We start from the raw sequence: 23,953 nt of genomic DNA on the forward strand, positions 1-23,953 counted from the left end.
ATTTATTATCAGGCTTAATTTATTTTACTACTTTTATTTCTTGTATTCAGTTCCACCTTCTATTAGTATTAATAAATGGTATGCTGTCCCATTCTTCTAAATTGACTTTAAGGTTTTTTTTGGGTCAAGAAAATTTGAAAAAAAAAAGTGGAAATGTTTGAATTAAGAGAAAAAATTGTAAGATTTCATTAATGTGATAAAATAAATTTAATTTTAAAAGTTAAATTTTGAAAATATAAAATAAATTTTAAATAAATAAAATATTATAAATTTCTAATAATTAAAAATAATCATTTTACTTCGTATTAAAATTTAAATTTGATAATTTTATTTACTGATTATTTTAATTACTTATTTACAAAATATAATTATTATTAAAAGTTAATTATATTACAAAATATTATCAATTAACATATATATATATATAATCAAATAAGATGATATATTTTTAGTGAAAGATTAACCTCGTTATATATATTTTATTTTTTTATGCACTTTTCATTCGAAACATATAGGGGCTGAGTGCTAAAAAGCCATTGATAATTCTAAGTCAATTTAAACTAAAGATACAAAGTTACATCGATTTTTACAAATTAAGATATCAAATGACATCAATTTGAAATTAAGTGATAAAATTTAATTATTTATTAATAATAACACAAAATTACTATAACGAATAACTGGTGGGGAAAAAAGACAATTAAAACTTATTTATAAAATAAAGATTAATTCACTCTCATTATTAAAAGTAGTATTGAAAAACTTATAACACATTCAATATTTATCATAAAATGCTTATTCTGGTAAATCTAATATGCTGTTTCTTTTGGCCGAGTTTTCGGACATGTCTCATAGAGAAGCTAACGAGAATGCTTGAACGTGTGACCTCAATGAATTGTATTTACCATTAATAAATAAGATTACAAAGCTGTATTTTTACACTATGAGGAACCCTCAAAAAATATTACAGAACTTTTGACATTAATTCGCAATTTACTACAATTCCCTCCTCAATACTACTATAACCGTGAAAATTCCTCAAAAAAATGAAAGCATAGGACAACAATGAATGTAAAACTACAAGCAACCATGTACATGTTAGGTAAGGTCTATATTATCTTACTTCTCGATGCCTTGCTGCAGATACTGTATCAAGTCATAGCCAGCAGTGGTCCACTTGTTGTAAGCATCTTTACAAACATGGGTCATGAAATTGGCTGCTTCACGCTCACTCATTTCCGGATGAAATCTCTTCCGAAGATTGCCAATCGGATCACCCCTGCTGAAGCAAGGCAAACCGCTGTCTAGCATTAAAGCTACAGTAGTGATGATCCCATCCATACGTCGACGGGCAGCAAGGTACCCCTTCACACACAAACTAGATGTGCAATAAACAGTGAAACAACGCTTAGTTTTTTATACATGACTTTCAGGAAAAAAAAAAATAAGTTTGTAATCTACATTGATAGGAATGTCATTACTACCTTAAAAATTGGCTCCATGTATCACTCTTCATAACACCAGATGGATCTAGTAATTGCGTCATCTCATGGCTCAGCTTAAAATGAGCACTTTCAAAACGCATATTCCCACCCGGAGAAGTTTCAAGGATGAAACCGAAGTCAATATGAACTAGCCTTCCAACACTGCATCAGAGCATTCATATTAGATATGCCATTTATTGGACAAAAAAAACGGAGGGGCAAACAATGAGGATGTTCTAATGCTTCAGAGGCATCCAAAGCTAAATTCAGATCCACTAGAAATTATAACTGACTTTGCTGACACAGTAATGGAAGAAAGATAGAGATCTTACTTATCAAAGAGAAGGTTCCCATTGTGTCTATCCTTTGGTTGAAGCAAAAGACTGGCAACGGCATAACCAGCACTGCTAATGATGAAGTTCTGGCGTGCAGCCTCAAAACTGGCAGATCCTACGGGTCCAAAGTCTTGCTGAAATATCTCAAACAAACCTCCATCCGTTGTTTCCCCCATCTGACTTCTACTACGCGAATTTGGCACAACCTGGAAATGTAAAAAATAAAAAAATTACAAATCCAGAAAACAATTACCCCATACAGGACACTGGTAACTAACATTGAACCTTGATCCAAGGAAACTTATTAGAAATCACTTTATATTTTAAGATAAACAAGACCAAAATACAAGTTAAAAATTTACATCAAATAATAACAGAACTTTTTTAGTATTGCTAGCTCAGCACTTACATTATCTGTTAGATTAACAAAACAGAAAATAATAATAATAGTAATAATAATAATATTATTATTATTATTAATACCACAAAATTAGTACCATAGACCATCATACGTATGTTGTTGCAGGAGTACCCAACAAAATCAACCAAAATTGTGTGCTAAGTCAAAACAGTGCGTCATGCTTGATAAAAAAAAATCTTTACATGATAAAACTTGTGTCCTAGGATCGTAAAACTTGTGTTTAACATGATAATTTGACAACCAGGTCAGTTCCACGTCCTAGACTGAGAATCCAATTGCCCAAAAGAAATAAATTGCTCAAAGGTACACTTCCAAGGACTACCATAAGTTAGCAGCTGTCACTGTACTGGCATTCTCCATTCTGATCAAGAAAATACATAGACTGACGAGCCACAGAATTCTCACAATGTTGTAGCATAACGATATCAAACTCACCTCTATTATACCTCTCTCAGGACCAGTTGGCAGAACACCATAAGGATATAGGTAAAGATTTATTCCAACAGCTTCAAATATATCACTAAGTAGTGATATTACTTGAAGGGCGAGAACATCTTGTCTACAGTCATCTCCGACCTTCAATGTAATAAAACAGTCAGCCCAAGAACAACAAAACACTCAAATTAAGCATAATTGCAAAAAGCAAGAAAAATCACGCGTTGCAAAAATATTGGTTTATCTAATACTAACCAAACATGTTGCTAACTACTATTTATTTGGTACATATTTCATATGAAACTATCTCTAGCCATCTACCAACCCACCCAAAAAAGAAAAGAAAAAACTTCAGCGTATTTTAAGAAAATATACATGTATAACTAGGGTAAACATGAGCCATACTAAGAATATATTTTGAAGAGGGCTAATTTTCCAAATCACTAGGCGTAATGTTCTGCAGTTTTGCTGACAGGATAACAAGGTATAAACTCATCCTTGAATTGAGCCAGCAAAGGATATCATGAATAAAACCCAGCTAACCTTGAAAATGCAAGCTTGTGGCTTTACATCATTTCTGTCCCCATCTCGATCTACTACATTAAAAGTAATCATGATTGGGACTTTAGCGGCTGATTGTAAGGGAATACCACTGTCAACTCGAATACCCGTAACAAGCTTGTTAGGAGCTGTTGGTAGATAAAGGTCCTCGCCATCCATTTCAATTTTCTCCAACTCCCTAGCAGATGGTAAAACCAAACATTAGCTTCCACCAAAAGAACATTGAAAATTTAACTTAATTCACAATAAAAATGTCTTCAGACATTTGCTCAGTACCTTCTGATACCAGCTCGGCGTTCTTCTTTTGGGAGTGGATATAGTACACCGGAGATGGATGTAACTTTGTCAAAGAAATCAAACTCTCTTTTAAATATGTCACGTGCCTTTGCATTAAAACCATCAATTATAAGCTGCCTTACAGCTGGCAGCAGTTCTAGAAATGAACCATTCTGAAATAAAAACACAAACAAACTATATAAAGCATGATTTAAATTATAAACTAAAAATAAAGAATTCACATCGAATATATTTGAATGCTGACAATACATTCTCTAATATACTCTAATCTAAATTATAAACTGAAATGTACCATTTTGCCCATATCTTTAGCCACACACGTGACTTAGGAGCAGTGCTGGCTCGAGGTTACAACAAGCCAAAGCAACGTACCTCATTTGAATTTAAATTATTTGGTATTTAAAACTGACATAATTGATTATGTATGGCCCATAATTTACTATGTGTTGTTTTTGCACAAGATGTCTGTTTGGAACATCTTTTCCACCAACAGGGGCCATTTTCTGCGTTGCATGCTTAAATTTACAAAATAAGGTAGAAGGGCAGTTTGGACTTTTGACAAAAAAAAACCTATAAACCTTTTTCACTTCTATCAAATTAATCACATACAAACTTGTCACTCATTTCTACTCTCTTTCCACTAATTCAAACAACCTCCTTATTCACTCTAATTAGAATAATTTATCTTGGTTATATGACTTAACTTGTCTAGATAGGTTAAGTAGTGTGCCCTTAAAGACTGTTTTTCTTAGCATTAATTACCTAGACATAGCTTTTTTTGTACCTCTTGGTATTTCTAATGTAATGTTCTTCTATAAATAAAAAGATCAATCAAGAGATAATCAATCCCTTAAGCTCTTTTTATCATATTTTCAGTCTTCAAGTACTCTAATTCTCTTGAGTGTGTCACACTCAACCTGTCTTTCCATCTCCAAAATCTTCAACTTAAATATTAAAACAAGAAGATGTGTTCTTAGAAAGGAGTGCACTTCATCAAAAAAGTCAAATGAGAGACGTAGAAAAGTATAACAATACTTTTGAAGCCAAACTTGAAAGAGTCAATCAATAGCATAAACAAAGCTCTTAACTATTTAACTACACAGCATATAAAGAAACATTCTTTTGGGCTTTAGCATACCTTCCCACTGCTTGGTTCTTTTCCTGCCTCGGGTACAGTCTCACCCTGCCCAAAATAAAATCAGTTATAACGACACTCACTAAACTAAAAAACAAATAACTTGCAATGCATACGTTGAGAATAAAAAAGGGACCACGGTCTGAAAGTAAGAAAAACACAATAACAAGGCATACCTGCAAATGCCAGATAAGAATATGGGCAAATATGTCACTTCTTTGAGCAGCTCTAAGCAAATAACCTTCAACTAATTTCTGCAAAAAATAATGTATGCATTTTGGTTACTGAGAAAAAACATGAAAGTCATTACTGACCTTATTAGAGATTAACTTCAGAAAATGTTCAATTTAAAAAACATTAAAAAATGGTTAGAAAATTTCATTTGTTAAATGTCTGAGCTGAAGATGTTTCCCTTAATGAGATTTTTCATGAAGTCAAGATATATTATAAGTGACTAAACAAATTAAGACAACAATGCATAATAGATTCAACAGGGTTAAAAACATTAGTTTTACTGTCGCATTTTTGTTTTAGCTCCTATGCTATTTTCAAAATCTAAATGCTCTGTAAAAGCACAAGGCTTATTTAATGAGGAAAAAAAGTTAAATCGGGTTTTATATGTCCATCATGAAACAGTAGGAAGAAAGGACACACTAAGGGAATAAACCATGAAAATATATTTCAGTAGATATCTAACCCCGTCATCATGTCGCAAGGACTGCACCAGCTGTGGCATGAAAAAAGTCACTCGTTCAGGAGGATAGGATTCCAAAACCCTTAGAACATATGCCATAACACGTGGATGCCCCTTGTATGCTGGAGTAAGGAACTCTAGAGCTTGTGTAATAGAACAAGGAGCCCAATGAGGCAATTGTTGCAAGAGCACTGAATTATCATCAACTGCCTTTGGGGTGATAAAGAAAGGTAAGGCCTCTGGTATGTTGCGTACATCCACTATATTTGCCTGTAAAGCAAAGGTATTCTCATATTTTACAACATAATGAATTTCAACGAGTTAATGACAGAGAGCAATGAGAATCATTGGAATGAATGAAAAAATAAAAAAACTACACAACACGCACAAATTCTTCCCTTGACTGGTAAATAAATAAATAGTCTTTGAACATGACAAAAAATATAGCTCGGGTAAGGCTGATTATATTTCCTCCTTGAACACAAAGCACATTGCTTTTGAACTATAACAATATATATAACTATGACTTTCCTATTGGAATTTAGAAGTATGAAATTTCTGTTCCTAATACACAATTTAACAGTTGAGCAATAGATGTATTTGTTTACTCTAGGGGCGTTTGCTAGATGGAATTCTTTTAAGCTTCCCAAGAATCATAGGTTAGGAATGTTACACAAGGAAGTTTAAAACATAGGAGGTTTATTAATGTATAAAACCAGTTTTTGTTTTTCCTTCCTCTGAACACCTTAAGCTTTTCAAGTGGAATCTATGCCCCTTGAATGCATTACTGGATTTAGTTTTATTGGAATCTTACGATATATGAAGTTTGGCTATCTACTAATTCATATCTCAAGATGAATCTTAAATGACTTTGTATCTTACCATACATGAATGAATCCATGTAACTTCATAACACCAATATAATTCACACGCGATGAACACCCAACGCAACCACTAGGGAACCAAACACATAAATATTAAAGAGTGAGAACCAAACACTTAAATATTTCACTGAACATCCTATACTACTCACTATGGGACGTAGGGACTTCACAATACTCAAGTTCCTATCATAACACGGCCCTTAAGAGCCCACAATTCAGCAGCTTTCCCTCGATGACACTTCACTCAACTCCCGGGTTTATCAAGCCACTTGTTATCAAGCCGATATTGGACCACCCATAAATGTATAGTCCCACGCACAAGTTGGTTGGTCCTGGTGTGAGGGGATGTGTTGGAGATTTCACATCGACTAGAGATAAGAACATTTCATGGTATATAAGTGGGTGCAAACCTCACCTTATGAACCAGTTTTATAAAGTTAGGATTAAAGTCCACTTCTTAATACTCATAACCCTCCACCAGTCAAAACCCTCCTTAGGTAGCCCTTTTTGAAACACTAGCAACCAGCTCTTATACCAATTTGATAAGAACCAAGGTATAAAACAAGAGAATTATCTAGGTTGGTGTTAGGCATAGAAGTAATGAGAGAGTTTGGAAAGTGTATTATAGGAAGAAATTTAAAAATAAAAGTACTTAAACAATTAGTTGTTACAAGGGTGAGACTTTATGGGAAAGTCCATATATTCTTATCTTGTGGGATGTTGAGATAAGAAGATTTTAGTTGTTATAGGGAATGCCTTGTGTGAAAGGAAGAACTTTGTGTTATTTTTCCTCTTTTGCAAACCTGACATGAAGGCCTAACAACACACCACTTTGAAAATTCACCTGGTCCTCAAGGTGAATGTCCGAATGAAATGTAACTACTGTCATGCTATTGTGTTGCTTGTAGGGGATGTTTGCTGATTTAAAAATGAGTTGATTTGAATCATTTTCTTCAACTGGCTGCTATAGCTTCCACCTCTGTTTGTAATGTAAATTGCCACAATTATCTAATGAATGTTGTCCAATGTTGGTTAGTATGAACAGTCAACTCATCCCCCAAAACAATTTTGCAACCCCTCATTAAAGTAGCTTCAATAACTCCTTTCTTGATAACTTCAGTAAAATGTTTACTAGTTCTTGTAGTCCCCCACAATTGCTTCCCCGTCAACATGTAAAACTTGTTGGTTGTTTCTTGTGAAGTTCATATTGGCAACAAGCCAGCCAGTGTTAAGCTCAACAGAAACTAACATCTAACGTATCAATACTGTCAAGCATAATATGGATCACCTTTCCCATTGCTGCAGCAGCTGCATAACTTGTATCAATTGGCTCATCATTTTGCCTCCCTTTTTCTTTAATGAGTTGAAAAAAATTGTAGTCCTTACAACAGGTTCAACACTTCCATTCTTGGGAATTTCATGTTTCTCTAATGGGCCCAAAATCTTATACATTATTCCTGACTTACCTCCTCCTGGATGAGCAATGTCAGTAAATTAGGCCTTACCAATTAATCCAAGGAAATTTATATGGGCAAGAGTCCAAGTTTACCTTGTGACAGCGTAACACCCCATTCTTTAATATTCATTTATTTTCTGCAATGAATTAGGCTAAAGATCACGAAGTCACTTGAAAGACCCACACTGCATAATTATTTTACTGCCCTCCCTTCCCCGTGCTTCATTTGTACATATCATTTCTTCAATGGGACATGACATATTAGACTCTTCACAATAACCTCTACCTACATTTTCTACCATAAACCCTCATAGAAAGTGCACTTTAAGATTAACCCAACCGCAGATAACCAACTTGTAAAGTGAGATTTGCACTTACATCTCTAGTTGATGTCGATGTAGAATCTCTAACGCACACACTCACATTGAGGACTGAACATCTCAAGTATGAAACTAGATATTTAAGGGTTACTTGATAGCGGCCCAATAACGGATGGCACAAGGATAAGCTCTGATACCATCTTTAGACAGTAGACTTTAATCCTAAGTTCATTACACAAAACCAACTTGTAAAGTAAGATTTACAACCAACTATATACAATAATTTGATTCTATCTCTAATCAATGTGAGATCAACAACCTTTTACTATCTCACAAGACTCAAAATAGAACATGGGCAACAGAAGTTGCTCAAAACATTTAAATTTTAATCTTTAACTTTATTAAAAAAATTCCAATCTTGCAGACACTAAACTGAGTACGGCTTCCAGTTAATCTTTATTATTGAAAAAGAACATACCTGTACAAGCTGAGTTACTTCGGTTTTTACAAATGTATTGGTAGGGAACCTTGAGGCCAAAGATAAAGCAATCCTAGGATCCACAGAGAAGGCAGTCCTAGTATATTCTACCCATTTATCTGCACTAATCTTGGGTCGGGAACTACTTTCCCTGAAAATACATACCAGATATTTGAAAGCTTAGGACGAGTAACACAACATATAATGAAATTCAAGTGATAAGAAACAGATAAATATATACTTTGTGTTAGTCGGCTGTGCCCAGACGTCAAGTCTATCAGCCTCATACTGGCATAGCATTAAAAGTAGCTGCCTCCGCTTTTCTCTTCCTAAAGCATAGTTCTCCATTTGACCCCAAACAGGATGATAGTGATCACTCTATCATAAATGTAGAAATTCAGATTAGGATATTTTGAAGTCCATATGAAAAATAAAACCACTTGCATAGAGAAAGATAAAAAATTAAAAGGACAAGATAACAATTTTAAGTTTTGAGTTAAACAAATTAAAGTTTTAAAGTTCACAGTGTAAGTTGATGATAATGCTAGAAATATTACCGTGTCAGTCAAAGAGTTCCCATTTTCTTGTCCATTTCCTTTTGACCCAACTTGAACAGAATCTCCTTTCATATTCGAGAGGTGTTGAACAAATAAAGAAACAGACTGGGCCTCACACTGAGCAAAGTTTGCATAGTTTGTGTCATACCATTCAGGCTCGAAAGCAAACCAACCCAAAGAGGCCCTAGAAATGCACCAAATAATATTTTCAATTAATCCAAGGAAAGGTGAACATGATGAATTCAATCTATCTTTGCAAGAAACTAATTGTTCCAGCAGAATAGCCCATGTAAATGTAAAGATGCATCATATGAAAATGTTTATAAAAGCCTAAAAACCGACTTTATTGTAGAGCTAACATGAAATGCTAGACAGGTCCTCCGCAGTTATACCAGGCCCCGACTCACGCATATTCAGCTGATTAATCTACCAAAATTTCCAACTCAAAATGAAATAAATGACACATTTAACATTATTAAGACAAATATTTTGTCAGTGGAACAGGATTTAGTTCTTGATTTTCATTAGAAATGATAAAATAAAAGACTACAGAAGATAAACTGATTCTTTTTTTAACAGGGCAAAGCATTCAGATTGAAAAAAATAAATTACAGCACACATTCCAAACATATTTTTTTTGTTAGAATTGAAAGATAAAGGATGATAATTAACGATATTTAAGTCCCAGAGGACATATAGAAAAGATTGGGATATTCGGCATACAAATTTCAGGGAGGGGGTTAGAGACTGATTTGACTCAACAAGCAGAGTTAATCTACATAACTTCACCAGTTCCATGTCCCAACTCATCCCAGCAAGTCCAGACAAAACTTGGCCATCTAAAAGAGCAGGCCAAGTTGTGCAGTTTCCAGAAAATGTTTCAAGTCACTAAGATTAGAGAATTAAAACAATGCAAGAAAGGAACTGAATAAAGAATACAATTTATGATTATGATCTTTCATGAATTCTGGTAAGAACTTACAAAATACATGCTTCATGCAGAAGAAGGGCACAAATTGATGAATAAATAATAGCAAACAAAGTGATATCGCCAGCACTACTAGCAGTTAGCACTTATAGAATTTGTAAATTTAGATAAACTAAACAGAAAAAACAGAAGGGTTTTATTATTAGTGATTACTAATGAATGGTACAAATTTATAGAAAAAACTCCAAGAAGAGTCTTCAAGAAGCTAGCTAGAGTGCTGACTAGACAATAACTAACATGCTAACTAACTTGTAACAAAGTCGTAACTGACTGAGAGTTAGTTACAGAAAGAAAAATCACCTATTACATGCTTTACAATAGTACTTTAAGCCTTAAAGGCTTACAATCTAACACGCCCATATAAAAGAAAATGAAAATTTTAGGAGAAATTCAACAAAAATGCCAAAAAAAAAACTGTAAGACACATGTGTTCACCTATAAATCCGATCTTCCAACAGCTGAAGCCCCAGGTGAAATTTTTGCAGATTTCCCTGAAACTGGCAAGAGCAGTACTTGAGCCCTAGAAGCATCAGAGTGAAAAAAGTGCCAGTGGCTGCAGGATGGTGTGAAAAATTCCAGGGAAGCTTCGTTGTCCCCTGCAGCATCCTACCAAGGAGCAGGAGTTGCTCCACACTTTGGTGTCGAACTACCTACATGATACAGGATAAAAAATGATTCAGGGAGGCAATGCAAATAATTGCAATATTTTAAGGTTGAAACTAGATTCAGTATTTTACAACGTAAGGGGCAAGACAATGCCTCCTTCAATCACGATGTGTATAAATATATTGAATGTTTTAGAAAAATTGTAACAGTAAGCACTAGAAACTAACATTTGTTGGCAATTCAACCCGAAAAAATAGACAGCATGATTCTCTAATCAAGAACTGGGTATCAATCTTTAAATAAAGGGTGGTGCATGAATATGCTCCTGAATTCATTAATCCATGTCATTGTTCGCTATAAACACAGTAGATTGATAGAGAAATCAAAGATTCTACACAACTAATTAACATTTAAATATGCCAATTTAAATATAGCACCAAGCAGAACAGAATTTCCTATTTAAATGAGCAACTTCAACTGATAATTTGTTGATTATTAATTTATTAGCAATCACAATACAAACAGTGATTTAAGTGCCAATCTTAGCTTCCTCAAACTAAACAATTTACCCAATATAGTTGTGAATTTCTTTTGAGTGCCATAAAAATATGAAAACATACTGGACACTTAGAATCAAAACAAACATTTATATAAAGCAATCAAAACAATTTAGATAGTGTGGGAAAATGAGAAATGTACGTTAATAAATAGGGTAACCTCAAAGCAAGCAATGCCTAACCTCAAAACGATCAATAAGAAATCCAAGCCATAGTCGATGAGCAATTATCTGCTCAACAGGATTAATCTCAGGCTGCAATTCAGGCTCCCCAGGGGACAGGTGAGGCCTGAGTTTTGCAGCAGGTCCAGAAAACCTTGTTTCAGAGGCAAAAAGACCCCGCTTGGTGTCAAGTGTCCATAACCATGCATCAACAAGCTCCGCAAGAACGAGAGCTCCAAGCTCTGGTGCAGCAGAAACCAACCATGTCCATATGAAAACACCAGTTTCCATTGCATCATGGGTGGAAATGTAAGCAGGACACCAGCAAAGGAGACGGAGAAGCTGTGAGAAGCCCTCCATGTTCGCTTTGGATCCGGAACTCTTGTCCATAAGAAAAAACATAACTCAGATAAAGGTATGACATATAGATTCCCTGAGTTCTAACTTCTAGTAACCAACTAAAATACTAGCAAGAAATATGTTTACCAAATTTGACAAAAGGAGCACAGTGGCCTGAGAGCAAGTATCACGAAATTCAGATCTGACCACTTCCCCACCTTTCTCTGCTATGTTGACGAACTGCTGAAGTAAACGCACAAACTTATTAAGCAACATTCCATTAAAAGAATCATCCTCAGCTTGTGGGTGCTGAGGAAAAGCTCCCGATATAATTCGTTGAAGCCCAGCTCCAAGCCCAAGACCAGGAGGTGCAGTACTAGACTGAAATCCACCAATGCTGTTGTACAACCTTCTCATTCCAGCAATTTCTCCAGCATGGTTGCACTTAACTGTTGCTGCAGCTTGGTTACACTTACCAGAACTGATAACATCTAAGTTAAAAGACTCCGATGCTTTTAAGTTTGCCCCTGAAGCTGCTGCTGCTGCAGCCATTACTGCAGGAATATTTGCTGTTTGTATTGGCCAGTCATTTTTCCCAGTGCCAATTCTTATCTCAGATAAAAGTACAACAACATCAATCGTGGGCTGTGCTCTTTGCCAAGTATTTGCTTTACAAAGTTTATCCTGACGTGGAATACATAGAGATAGTGCAAAGAGACACTTGTGAGTACTTAATAAAAACAAAGATATAATTACAATGTCACCGATAGAAAATTTAAATGGACAGATATATATGCATTAGAAAGTAATAATCAAAATGAAAGCAATTTAGGCACAATAAAATATATGCAACCACCACATTTTTGGACCAGTTTCAGAATGGAAGTTAAGAACAATCAGTAGAGAGCAAATTAAAGGAACTTCAACAGAAGAAGCAGAAGCACAAAATCAAGCCTCAAATTTTCTATAAAGTTACTTTTGTGTGCAGGGAATGATGATAACCCCAAGCAAAAGATAATCGACCATTTGACACTTGCTTAAAAAAAGGATTTTAATTTTAATTTTCAAATAAAATTATAATTATGGTCATACAGGAAACAGCATATCACATGATGCTCCCCAAATTGTGGAGAATATGATGATGATGACAATGTAACTACAAAAACTTAAAATATTGGTTTTTGAAAATGAAACAGATTAGCCCAACCTGAAGAAGGCCTTGGCTAGTGCATGGAGAACTTGAAAGTGATTTAATTATCCATTCTCGAACAATTCTCTGATACAAGGTACGGACTGTTGCTGTCCAAGCAGGATCATTGATGATGGAAGTAGAAGAGTCATCATTAAATGAAAACAGCATAGAGTCTATGCAGGAAGAATACCATAAAACCTGCAAATATACCATTAATCTTAAATATATTCCAGATGTCAAGAAAGAAGATTGAGACACATTAGGCAAGTAACTAAATATACATGTAACCATAATCATAACAAATACTGTTGAAATTTTACCTGTGGAAATTTGTCTCTAAGTTGAGTCAACAAGTTCTCAGCAATATCTCGTATATGATCCTCCCTCTGGGACAGACTCTTTATTAGAAAACAGGTATGCATTGTAAGTATTGAATCTCGGGTCTCAGCTTCATGCCCTATTTCAGACACTTGATCTTCCTGAAGCCAGACCAATCAATTGTGTCCAAGATCCATACAGTCAAAGACACAGCAAACAACACAAAAATCAGTCTTTAAGCCCAAAAAGCATAAAAATGACATAAATGAGAGCACCAGTACATAGCTAATCACAACCATAATAGGTCATATACACCTAATCTACATTACAACCTAAAAATTCATAATCACTTAACTGGCAATGAACCCATTGAATTTGTCAATACAGTATACAACTATAACAATCTTCAAATTTTTCTGAAGGAGTTCAATTTTGGAAATAAAAAAAAAAAGCAAATGCAGATGTTAATTATTTAAAGTGTAAACACTTTGGGCCTTTTGGGCTTAGAGTACAATTCAACCCCATAAAACCAACTTGTAAGATAAGGACAATTCACTTCACTCAATCTCTTGGTTGCAATTAAGACAGGTTGGAGGTGATCACAATTAAGACAGCCTTCCAACATAGTCTCTCACTCCCAAGGTTATAGACGAGAGTGTGGCAATGCAAGTGACCTAATAATGGACCTAGGGTCTACCCTAATACCATCTTAGAAAATGGCCCTAAGACCTAACTCAACTCGACAATCTTTTTCGATCATCCCTACATAGGCTGCCCTTACTGAGACACTAACAACCAATTCTAATATACGCTGCAATTAAGCCAGGCTATGGATGACCACAATTAAAGACATATATATTCATCCTCTTTTATCACCACTTCAGTCCTCCACAAGAAAAAAATCAGGTGACATTTTAGATGTTTCTGGGACTGTTCTGGACAAACTTCTTGATGCTACTTAACAAAGAATTATGAAGTTGTATTCATAAATATAAAACAATTGGTGCAACAAAAGTAACTTGCTTCAAACAAAAAACAGAATATAGACTTGTTATACATACTTAGCCATTTTTCATACCACCTTAAGCCTTTGGGATGAATAATAACCAATTGCTAGCTCAATTTAGACAGTAACTGCTTATCACTAAGTAAACATGTCCCAGCTTCATGGGTTGAGGTTTACAGGCCTCAAGATTAGCAATAAATGAGGTCAAAAGTTAAACAAATGCCTACCAGCCACAAGACAGCTGTTTCAAAAGCCCTGTGGACAATTGCTGTTAAACACTGGAAGACAGCTGGCATTAAATTTGGAGTCTTGAGATACTCAAACACACAAGTAAAGGCACTTCTTGCAGCATCAAAAGTAGTGCCACCATTTAGGATTCCACCATTGCTGCTGAAGCGGATGATCTCAAGAAAAGCTACAGCAAGAAGGTAAGTCGCCTTCACTCCTGCAAAACAAATAAACATAAGTAAGGCACAGTCAAGAAAGAATGAGGGTTGTACAAAAATGAATATATAAAAGTTAAGGAGAGATAAGGGTGTACACTCCAACCTAAATAGAAAACAAGAAACCTTATTATAAATTCAATTTTCCAACTTCTCAGGCTAAAATAGTGTAAAAACTAACCATGCTGCAAAAAATTGGACATGAGAATTTAAAAATACAAAATAGAGGCAAATAAAATTTTAGTTGCTTGCAACACTCAACAGAACAAGGCTACAAAATGAGTGGTGGGTATAATCAATATGTAAAAATGATTAAATGGTTAAAACAATCAAATTAACCTTGAAAGGTGGGTTTGTGTCACAAACAAAAAATAGCTAGTTCATACTTCTATATAATATGAAGCTGATCACAAAACATGTCATAGAAGAAATAATAATTAATTTTGATGTTTGCTAGTGTCATGTGGCTATGCACAAGTCATATGGAAAATGCCAGTCTAAGACATGCCAACATGTTCAAACACTGTGCAAGGCATGTGAAATATTATTAGGACCCAATCGCTTTTATGTATGGTTCTCCAAAAGCTCTTATCAAATATCATCCTGAATTTACAATGAATTGTTTCCAACAGCAATGTGTAAAACATGAAAAGGAGTGCTGAACAAATAAAGGGCCTGATTAGCCTGACACAAGATGCAGCACCTCTCTATAAAGCTGAAGGTGTTGACAATTCCTATACTAAGAATTAATGAATTATAAAGCCAGTGCAATCCACCTGAGATTGTGGTCATTGCTGTGACATCAACTCTCCCTCCTAAAGCTGCAGAAAGAGCAGCTCTTTGTGAAAGAGCAGCTTTCTCATTGCCACTGCCTTGACGGCTACCTGGGTTGTGCAAGGCATTTAATTCTAACTCGTCCTCAAGCCATTTCACAGAGCTAACAACCTGGGCAGAAACAGGATGATATAATATTAAAGGTTCAGTTCAGTGCACAGAAAAATCAAATTGGGGTGAAAGAGAAAGTTATTAAATTCATAATAATTTAGAGAAGCATGGGAAAAAAAGTAAACAGTACTGCACTCCTTGATAATGAAGAAATGAAACACGTAACAAGGCAAAGCAACAATATTCCCAATGATATAATGTAAAAAGTTTTTAAAAAAAGTTGAAAAAGCATTTTACATTTTAAAATATTACTCTAAAGTTGAAAAACTTATTCACAACTCTCTCTCTCATGGTTGATCTTCTCTATTCTCTGTTCATCTTCTCCCATCTTTTCCCGGGTTCATCTTCTCCCTTCTCACTGTTCATATTCTCTTTTCACTTTTTCTCTTCTGCATTGTTCCTATTCTCTAATGTTCATCTTCTCCACTATTAGTCTTCTCTACGGAACTTTGTCACTGAGTTTCTTCTCCTGTGTTTCTTCCTGATTTTTCATTTTTTTGTCCATCCTCACGAATTGTCTATAACGGAAACTAAGTCGCAAATCATATGATTCACCCAATGCATTTTACGATTCAGGCTAGAAAATGATTTATCAAACAAAATATATCGTGGAGGAAGAATGTTGTAACGAATCAAGATTTGAATCGTACAATTCTAATTACACTGATAAAAACCATAAACATACACAGCAAAAAATTATCAAAGGAGTTGTTTACCAAAAAAATTGAAGATCTTCAAGGATCAACTTACAAGTGGAGGAGTCCCCTGAGAAATTCCTTGAACAGCAGAAGACCACTCCACATTCCACATATATGGTCCATTTACAGCTTGAAGGGAAATTGCACCGGTGCTTCCCACACTGTTCAGTGTGGTAGAAACTGCCTTTGCAGTCCCTGGAGTCTTCTGTATTGGTGGTGCTAGGCCAAAAAGAGCAATATAGAACCATAGGTTGCGAAATAGTTTTAAAAGTGATGGCTCCGCATTTAAAGTAGGATCAAAATCAGAACAAATCGCAGCAACTGCAGGGAGCAGCGGACCCAGGAAATCTGCTCCACTCCTACAGCGAGTAAGCATCAGATGTGAAATCTTCAGAAAGCATAATTCATCAAGTAAATAAAGTTTAATTTAAACCTATCCAAATTTTAATCAAAATTTAAACATTATTAGAATATTGTTGTCAAGTGTTTTAGCATAGCAAAACAGGTATACCTTCCACTTTTAGCCTCCGCAGCTAAACCAACATCTGAGCATAGGGAGAGCACTCGATGACGAAAATCTGAGCGCAATCTATCACCAGTAAGACCACTAGCAATAACAAGAAATCCTGCAGGTAGAGTCTAAAATGTAATTCAACCAGTGAGAATCCATTTGACAGTATACACCAAGCAAACCAAATCTAATGTGTTATTGAAATTTTTAGATACACTACATACCTCAACACGCTCAGTTGTGGCTTCGGCAGCCTCTGTTTTGCTTTCAGCTGATCCTACATTTGATAGTTTGTTCAAGTAACTTCTAGTCATCAAAACCACTGTTTCACGGTAAGATTTGTCAAAACCTAAACTGGCCATTCGAGCCACGGCATCAAGAAGCTGTATGGATCAGATTACAAAAATGTAAGATTCGTAATAGAAAAGATAAGAAAAAAGATAAATGAACAAATGGGAGGTCATAAAATAAGTAGACAACTTTCATATCAATTTCAAAATACATGCTCAAAAGACAAAGTTCCGTACTCGGAGTCTCAACAAACTAGGTGTTGAAGCATCACCCTCTTCTAGGCTTTCAATAAAAAGAGGTAATATCACATCTACCAGCTCAGACTTGTTGACTGCAACACTCAGCTCCGCGAACAGGCGTATAACATTAAGCTGTACAAAAGGTACTGCCGATTTCTCTTGGTTGTCCTAGTGGCAAAAAAAGATTCCGTAAGCATTCAATTCGCTTAACACATGACCAGATACATTAAATTAGCATGCTTAAAATTACAAGGATGTCAATAACTGAAGATCCCATTATGAAACAGGAAAACCTACTAACCATATGAATTGATAAAATTACAAATGCAACTGGAGATTTAAGCAAGTGAACGCTGAATTTGTGAAATCAGTTAAACAATATTTGGGAACGTATGAAATACAAAATTAACATGTATCTTTTGTATACAAACGCACAAAATCAAAACAAATAACACAGTAAAATGCTGACTCGACCAGATATACATTTACTAGTATTTATCACCAGTTTCTGCATTATGGGCTTGCGACCATTAGTGAGTGTACCTGCTCTTCATAATCATTCCGTTCACGTATGCTTGTCGCTAATCCCATTATGTATGTGTCTACAGGGGCTCGCTCCTTATTCCAGCATGATTCAATAATCCTACAGCTGGCCTTTGTGACACTCTCAAACATGGTCCCCTGGTTGTTACTCCATGTATCAGGCTGTCACAAAAATATTTTGGAATTTTAAGAAATATCAATTGGAATGTAATTTGAAAAGAAATCATCAACGGAAATATAATATTGAAAAGTAACAAAGCATACCTGAGCACAAACGTTGAGAACAATTGGCTTTAGGCGAATGAGCAAAATGCGCAGCGGCTGTCCTCCTCGAGCAATAGCAATTTGTCCTACCCCTAGAAGCAATGAATCGAAGAGCTCTTCACACGATCTCAACTTACGCCACCCAGAGAGTAAGCATGCCTCAGCAGCATCTATTAAAATTGCAACAGCCTCATAAACCAACCTCTTAACAGACCTTGAATCAGAATCCAGTGCTGAGAGGCTCTTGATTTTCAGGTTCACTGCAGCTTTATAAACTGAAAGTTTCGTATTAATCCTCGCTTTTAAAAGCGACCCCTGCTCATGCCAGTCCCTCTTCCGGATCTGCAAGAAAATACAAACACGAAACGGGCCTCATTCTTAAGATTAACCTAAATAGAAATGCAAGCAACACATTCTTGTAAACAGTTTCTACTGTTGGCTGGATTTTATTGGAACTCTTAAAATTTTGCCGGTCTCACTCCTTATTTAATGTGTCATTCACAATGTTGTAATTTCCAATAAATGATAACCTTCAACAAAAAGGTGTGTTAAATGTGTTGCTAACACTGCTCTTAGCCTGAATCTCAACAATCATCCCCAAAGTGATGAAAGAAAGATACTCGCTAATTCACATAAACATAACAAATAAAGTGACCTAAGAGGGAACTATAGAAACATATTTATACCTTCAGAAAAACAGACATGGACTGTATCTGCTTCTTCCCAATTAACCTAACCTGCTCCAAAAGTCCAGACTCAATGGGGACATTTTGCAACACATGAGCAATCAACTTAAAAGCTATCTCCTGCCTTTCCAAGAACTCCACCGACTCTTCCTCGAAGGAAGCAACTTGCTGGCTAGATGAGACTGGTCCAAGAGTACCATCATTTAAACCCAAATTCAGAGCCAATTGATCAGCACTGGACCTATAAACATGGTGGGGGCCGTTCACCACCCCTCTCGAGGACGCCGTGCTAGCATCATCCGCAGCCTTAGAAGCCACACTGCTCGAAGAACCCGAAGTATTCTCATTCCCGGGACTGTCATTGTAATTGGCCAGGGCTTGGTGGTTCACACTGAGGGGCGAACTCTGAGACGAGGAATTTTCCGCAATGGCCAGTTCCTTCGGAGTGCTTGGAACAACAGCAATATGCGTGGAGAATTGATCGATTAAACAAGTCACCAATTTGTTGGCATCGGAGGACGAAATTGGGACATAGTTCTGCGCCACACCGGCCAAAAATGCCCTAGCAATGCTGGAGCGCGGTTCGCCGATCGCGGAAATGATTACTTCGCCGGAGAAGGCGGTGAGCTCATCAGTAAAATCCGGCGACTCTTGCGCGGCCTTGGAGACGTAGCCGGTGAAATCGAGGAAGAAAGAGGCCACGGAATCGGCGTTGAAAGGGTGGGGCCAGAAGGACTGAGTGAAGGAATGGGGAACAGCGCGGAGGAACTCGACGACGACGGACTTTGGGCGCAGATCGGCAGAATCGGGGCACTTGGAGAGGAAGCGCGAAACGGCAAGGACGGCATTGAGCTGAGAGCGCGAAACCCTAGGAGATCCTGCCGATAGGTACTCCGGCGGAGGGCATTTACTGCATATCCAAGAGAGCTTTTCGGAGAATTGCGTCGGATTCTGCGCAATGAGGTCGCATAACTCGATCAGCGCTTCCATCACGATTTGCAGGGAAAACAAATTCGAACGGTGAACGAGGGGAATTGATCCCTACGCGAGAGGTGTCGCATTCGTTTCTGTTTCTCTCACTGCTAACCACGCAGCAACATTGTTGCTGTTCTTCTGGTCATTGGCGTGCCATCGACACTTTCTTTCTCTTTTAATTCCTTTTCGTTTTTTTTTTTAATTTCGGTTTTGGCGTTGTCTAGGATTAGAATTACAATTAAGTTTAGAAAATTCAGATTGGAGTGAGAATAGGATAAACTATGTTTTTTCTCCTTATAACATTAAAATGTTTACATTTTCTTTTCTTCATTTTTAATATGTTTTACTTTCTCCATTCTTGTTCCTGTTGACGTATATTGACTTATAAAACAAATTATAAATGTCCGTTTTCCATACTTTTAAAATTTTTAGTATTTTTTTTACGTTTTTAATTCTAATATTTAATCCATTTTGTAAATGTAAATCAAATATGCTAAATAATTGATTGACTATGTTAAATAAAACATATAATTCGCTCTCTTAAATAGATCAATAATTATATTAGGCACATAATTAATTACGTTAATTACATGACAAATTATATTAAAACAACTCAATTATATTAGATGGATTAAGTCATGAATTTGGTCTGTAATGACCTTATATTTATAATTTTGAAGAACATAAAAATTTAAATAAATAGTTTGTTGAGGAAAAAATATTATATCCTAAGATTATTAAAGAATGTTAATTATGACATGTTTATAAATTTGAAGGATTAAAATGTACTAAAATTACTTTATAAAAAAATTAACTTTATAATGATAAAAAAAAACCTATTTTGAATTTTACAAGTTAAAATAAATGTATGACTTGTCTTTACGAAATTACACGCTTTCAAATTATGACTAATTTTTTTGTATCTTTCAAAATTATCCTATTGTATATATTGATTTTATTTAGTAATCATATATTTACATTTCGACCTTTATCTTCTAATCACGATATTGTATTATTCAGTAATTATGCACATGTTGTTTTCTTTTCCAACTACTAGCTCTATAAAAAAAATGTCATTTTGGATGAAAAAAAGTTATTTATGGTGGGTTTGAAAGTAATAAATCACGTGTGAAACCTATGTTAAATTTGTATACTTCATTTAGACTTGATTTGCTAGTTTCATAATTTCATTACCTTCACGAGCAAGATCACCTTCTTCATTTCTAGCCTACACACATGTTTTAAGAGCTACTCGATTAGCTACAACACTTGGTGGATTTCCCTAAGGATGTCCTAAAGTTTCTCCGCCAAATTGAAGTACGGATTCATCTCCAAAGACTTTGGTCAAAGCAGGTATATGTCAAACGTGAATACCTCCCGAAGCAACCAGTAGATATATACTTCACTTAGGCACTAATTGGATCCGGATGATTACTGTTCACAAAAACAAGGAAACTTCCTGTTTGCACCTAGGTCTTTGCGGTTATTAAAAAGAGAGGAAAGGCAAAGAAAGTGGAGAATGACTCTTTGCTAGTTTGTGAAGATTTTGTGAGAAAGCTTTGACTTTTACCATATTACCCTTCACCTATTATCCTATGTGCCATAACAGCAGTGCCATGCAGTCACAGATAATTAATCAAATTAGTTTTTTATCAGTTTTTAAATGCAGGGACAAACGTGTAAAGTTACATTTTTATCAATTAAAAAAAATACAATTTCAATTACATCCATCATATCACTCACAAACTTTTATAAACTTTTCTTACATTTTCCACCTTATTTACTTTAATCCAAACACCCTAATTTTTTTCGCACTTTCTTTTCAAATCATCTCAAATTTACTCTCTCATTTCTACTCCTTAGTCCAAACAAAACATTAAATATTTACATCACCTAGAAATATTGTATTGGTATTTATTAATTTATTAATTTATTATTATTGTATTTTATTATTATGATTTTTACATTGGTATTTACATGCAATCTTCAATCTTATACAAATACTTGAAAAATGCATTTTTATAATATTAATTATTGTAATAAATACATATATTTATCTTAATAAAATGTCTATTTATATATTATAATAAATTTTTATTTTAAATATAAATGATTACGAATTATCGAATTAATCTCGATATTTAATAACATTGTACCATAATTATATTATATTGAGAAATGTTTTTTAGTCTTAAAATCCACTTAAACCACATTGGCTAAAGGATTTTGGAATGATAGATTCATTTTCAACTTTAAAGAGTGTGCGTCCAAGTCTCATCAACCACAACTATGGACGTATATATTATTTTTTCATAAACAAAATACTTACCATCTTTAAAATTAGTTGCGAGCTTATCCAAATTTATATATGTATTTACAAGTTCATTTTTTATTAGAAAATACAAATGTAATATTTATATAATATCCATTTTAAAAATTTATAACCTCCTAATAATTTCATATATTTTCGCTACAACATTGATATTTATTCTAAACTGATAACATTTATGATATTCATCCTTTAAAAAAAATATCACTCTTAATAATGCAATCATGCAACTTTTGAAGGTTACAATAAAGTTCCTCAATTTTTTAAGTATAACTACACGAAGCTATGTATCAAAATTTTATGTTATTAATTCTATAAATTGTGATATTTGTATGGACTTTTTATTAAAAAAATGTGACATTTGTATGGTCTATTAACCATTGAAAATAATAATTAACACCGAAAATAAGTTACAGTGTCATTAATCTTTAACTATTATAGTTTCAATGTGAATTATTCTATTTTTCAATTGAAATTTACTAACAAGGTTGTTAAAAAAAATAAATTAAACAATGTTTATATTTAATTGAGTTGAATTTTATAAAAAAAAATACAGTGAATTATTAATTTAGTTTTTAAACATTTAACTGTTAAAAATGTTTAAATCAAATTGGACTATAATTTATAACATTAAAAATATACTTTAAAATAGAGTGTTTAATTGAAATAATTAATATATTTCAAATAGTTTACTTAAATAAATTATGGTATCAATAGGTTTGGATTTACTTCGAATATTTGAGTTTAATTTATATATTTTAATAATTCTAAATCAATCAAGAACTTTAGATCTCACATTTATGAATTTATGAGTGAATGAAAAATTGAAAAAGTAGCATAAATACCTTAACTAATATAGTTTGAAATTTGGTTCGTGTCACGTAGGTAGGGACAGTTTTGTCTGTTTATTTGAAGTCTCCAGTCAAAGCGTACCAAAAGACGAGAATTAGAAAGGAGTATTTATATGATGAAGGTGTGATAATTAAATTTCATCCAACTCTTACCAAAAAATTAGGTGTGATAATCACTTCATCAATATACACATATATTATATTGTAATGCATGGTTGAGAGGTGGAAGTCCACATCATTATCTCATGTCACACTAATACGAATATGAAGACTTAATTAATAATAGATTTCTATTAATCAGATTTAACTTATATCTATAAATATGTTCACCAACGTTAATGAATTTTCAAATCTCTCGGAGTTCGATATATGTATGAGACACCGACACTCATATGACACTTGTAGAACACGTATCCATGAAATTCAAAAACTATTTGTTGGATTTCTGACAATTTTAGCACAGTTCTAATACAATTTTAAAAATGAAAAATATATTAATTTTCTAAAAACTTAAATTTATTGTATAAAATTTTATTATGATTATAAAAGTAAGAAACAAATCATTTTGAACTAGTCATGAAAAATATCTTTCTGCTAAAAAAAAAATAAAAACATATTTGTGCAATAAATATTTATTGTCAATTTATATAATTCATAATTATATAAATATATAAATCCGTCTCTACGTGTCCTACATTTTAAAGACTATACATATCTCCGTGTCATATCAGTGTTAGTATTGATGATTGTGTTACATAGATAACAACGTGAAGAATAAAACATTCCCTACTCATATAATAACACATGGTAAAAGATTAAAAATACAACTAGGTACATAATTTTAATTTTGTTTAATTTGGTTCAGCATAATAATAATAAGAGCTTGGAAATATATGTTTATAAAATGCAACTTATTTTAACATGTTTATAAAGTTGAACCGGTGAAAATACTCT

General features: G+C 34.2%; 1 protein-coding gene across 1 annotated transcript; it reads right to left on the reverse strand.

The window, feature by feature from the left end:
* Positions 1-882: 882 nt before the first annotated feature.
* On the reverse strand, positions 883-20,037 carry LOC137823185 (phosphatidylinositol 4-kinase alpha 1). The gene is made up of 26 exons (XM_068628346.1): positions 18,845-20,037; positions 18,159-18,500; positions 17,895-18,056; positions 17,349-17,519; positions 17,046-17,204; positions 16,822-16,949; positions 16,363-16,669; positions 15,444-15,612; positions 14,452-14,669; positions 13,221-13,379; positions 12,916-13,098; positions 11,856-12,392; positions 11,391-11,750; positions 10,481-10,695; positions 9,058-9,241; positions 8,742-8,878; positions 8,501-8,651; positions 5,366-5,632; positions 4,845-4,922; positions 4,672-4,716; positions 3,513-3,685; positions 3,219-3,414; positions 2,676-2,816; positions 1,817-2,025; positions 1,485-1,646; positions 883-1,378 (listed from the first exon to the last, which is right to left on the reverse strand). Exons 1-26 carry the CDS (start codon positions 19,832-19,834, stop codon positions 1,120-1,122), a joined length of 6,102 nt encoding a protein of 2,033 aa, XP_068484447.1. The 5' UTR covers positions 19,835-20,037; the 3' UTR covers positions 883-1,119.
* Positions 20,038-23,953: the final 3,916 nt, after the last annotated feature.

Source organism: Phaseolus vulgaris, chromosome 9 (assembly GCF_000499845.2).
Source record: "Phaseolus vulgaris cultivar G19833 chromosome 9, P. vulgaris v2.0, whole genome shotgun sequence".
Lineage (NCBI taxonomy): Eukaryota > Viridiplantae > Streptophyta > Magnoliopsida > Fabales > Fabaceae > Phaseolus > Phaseolus vulgaris.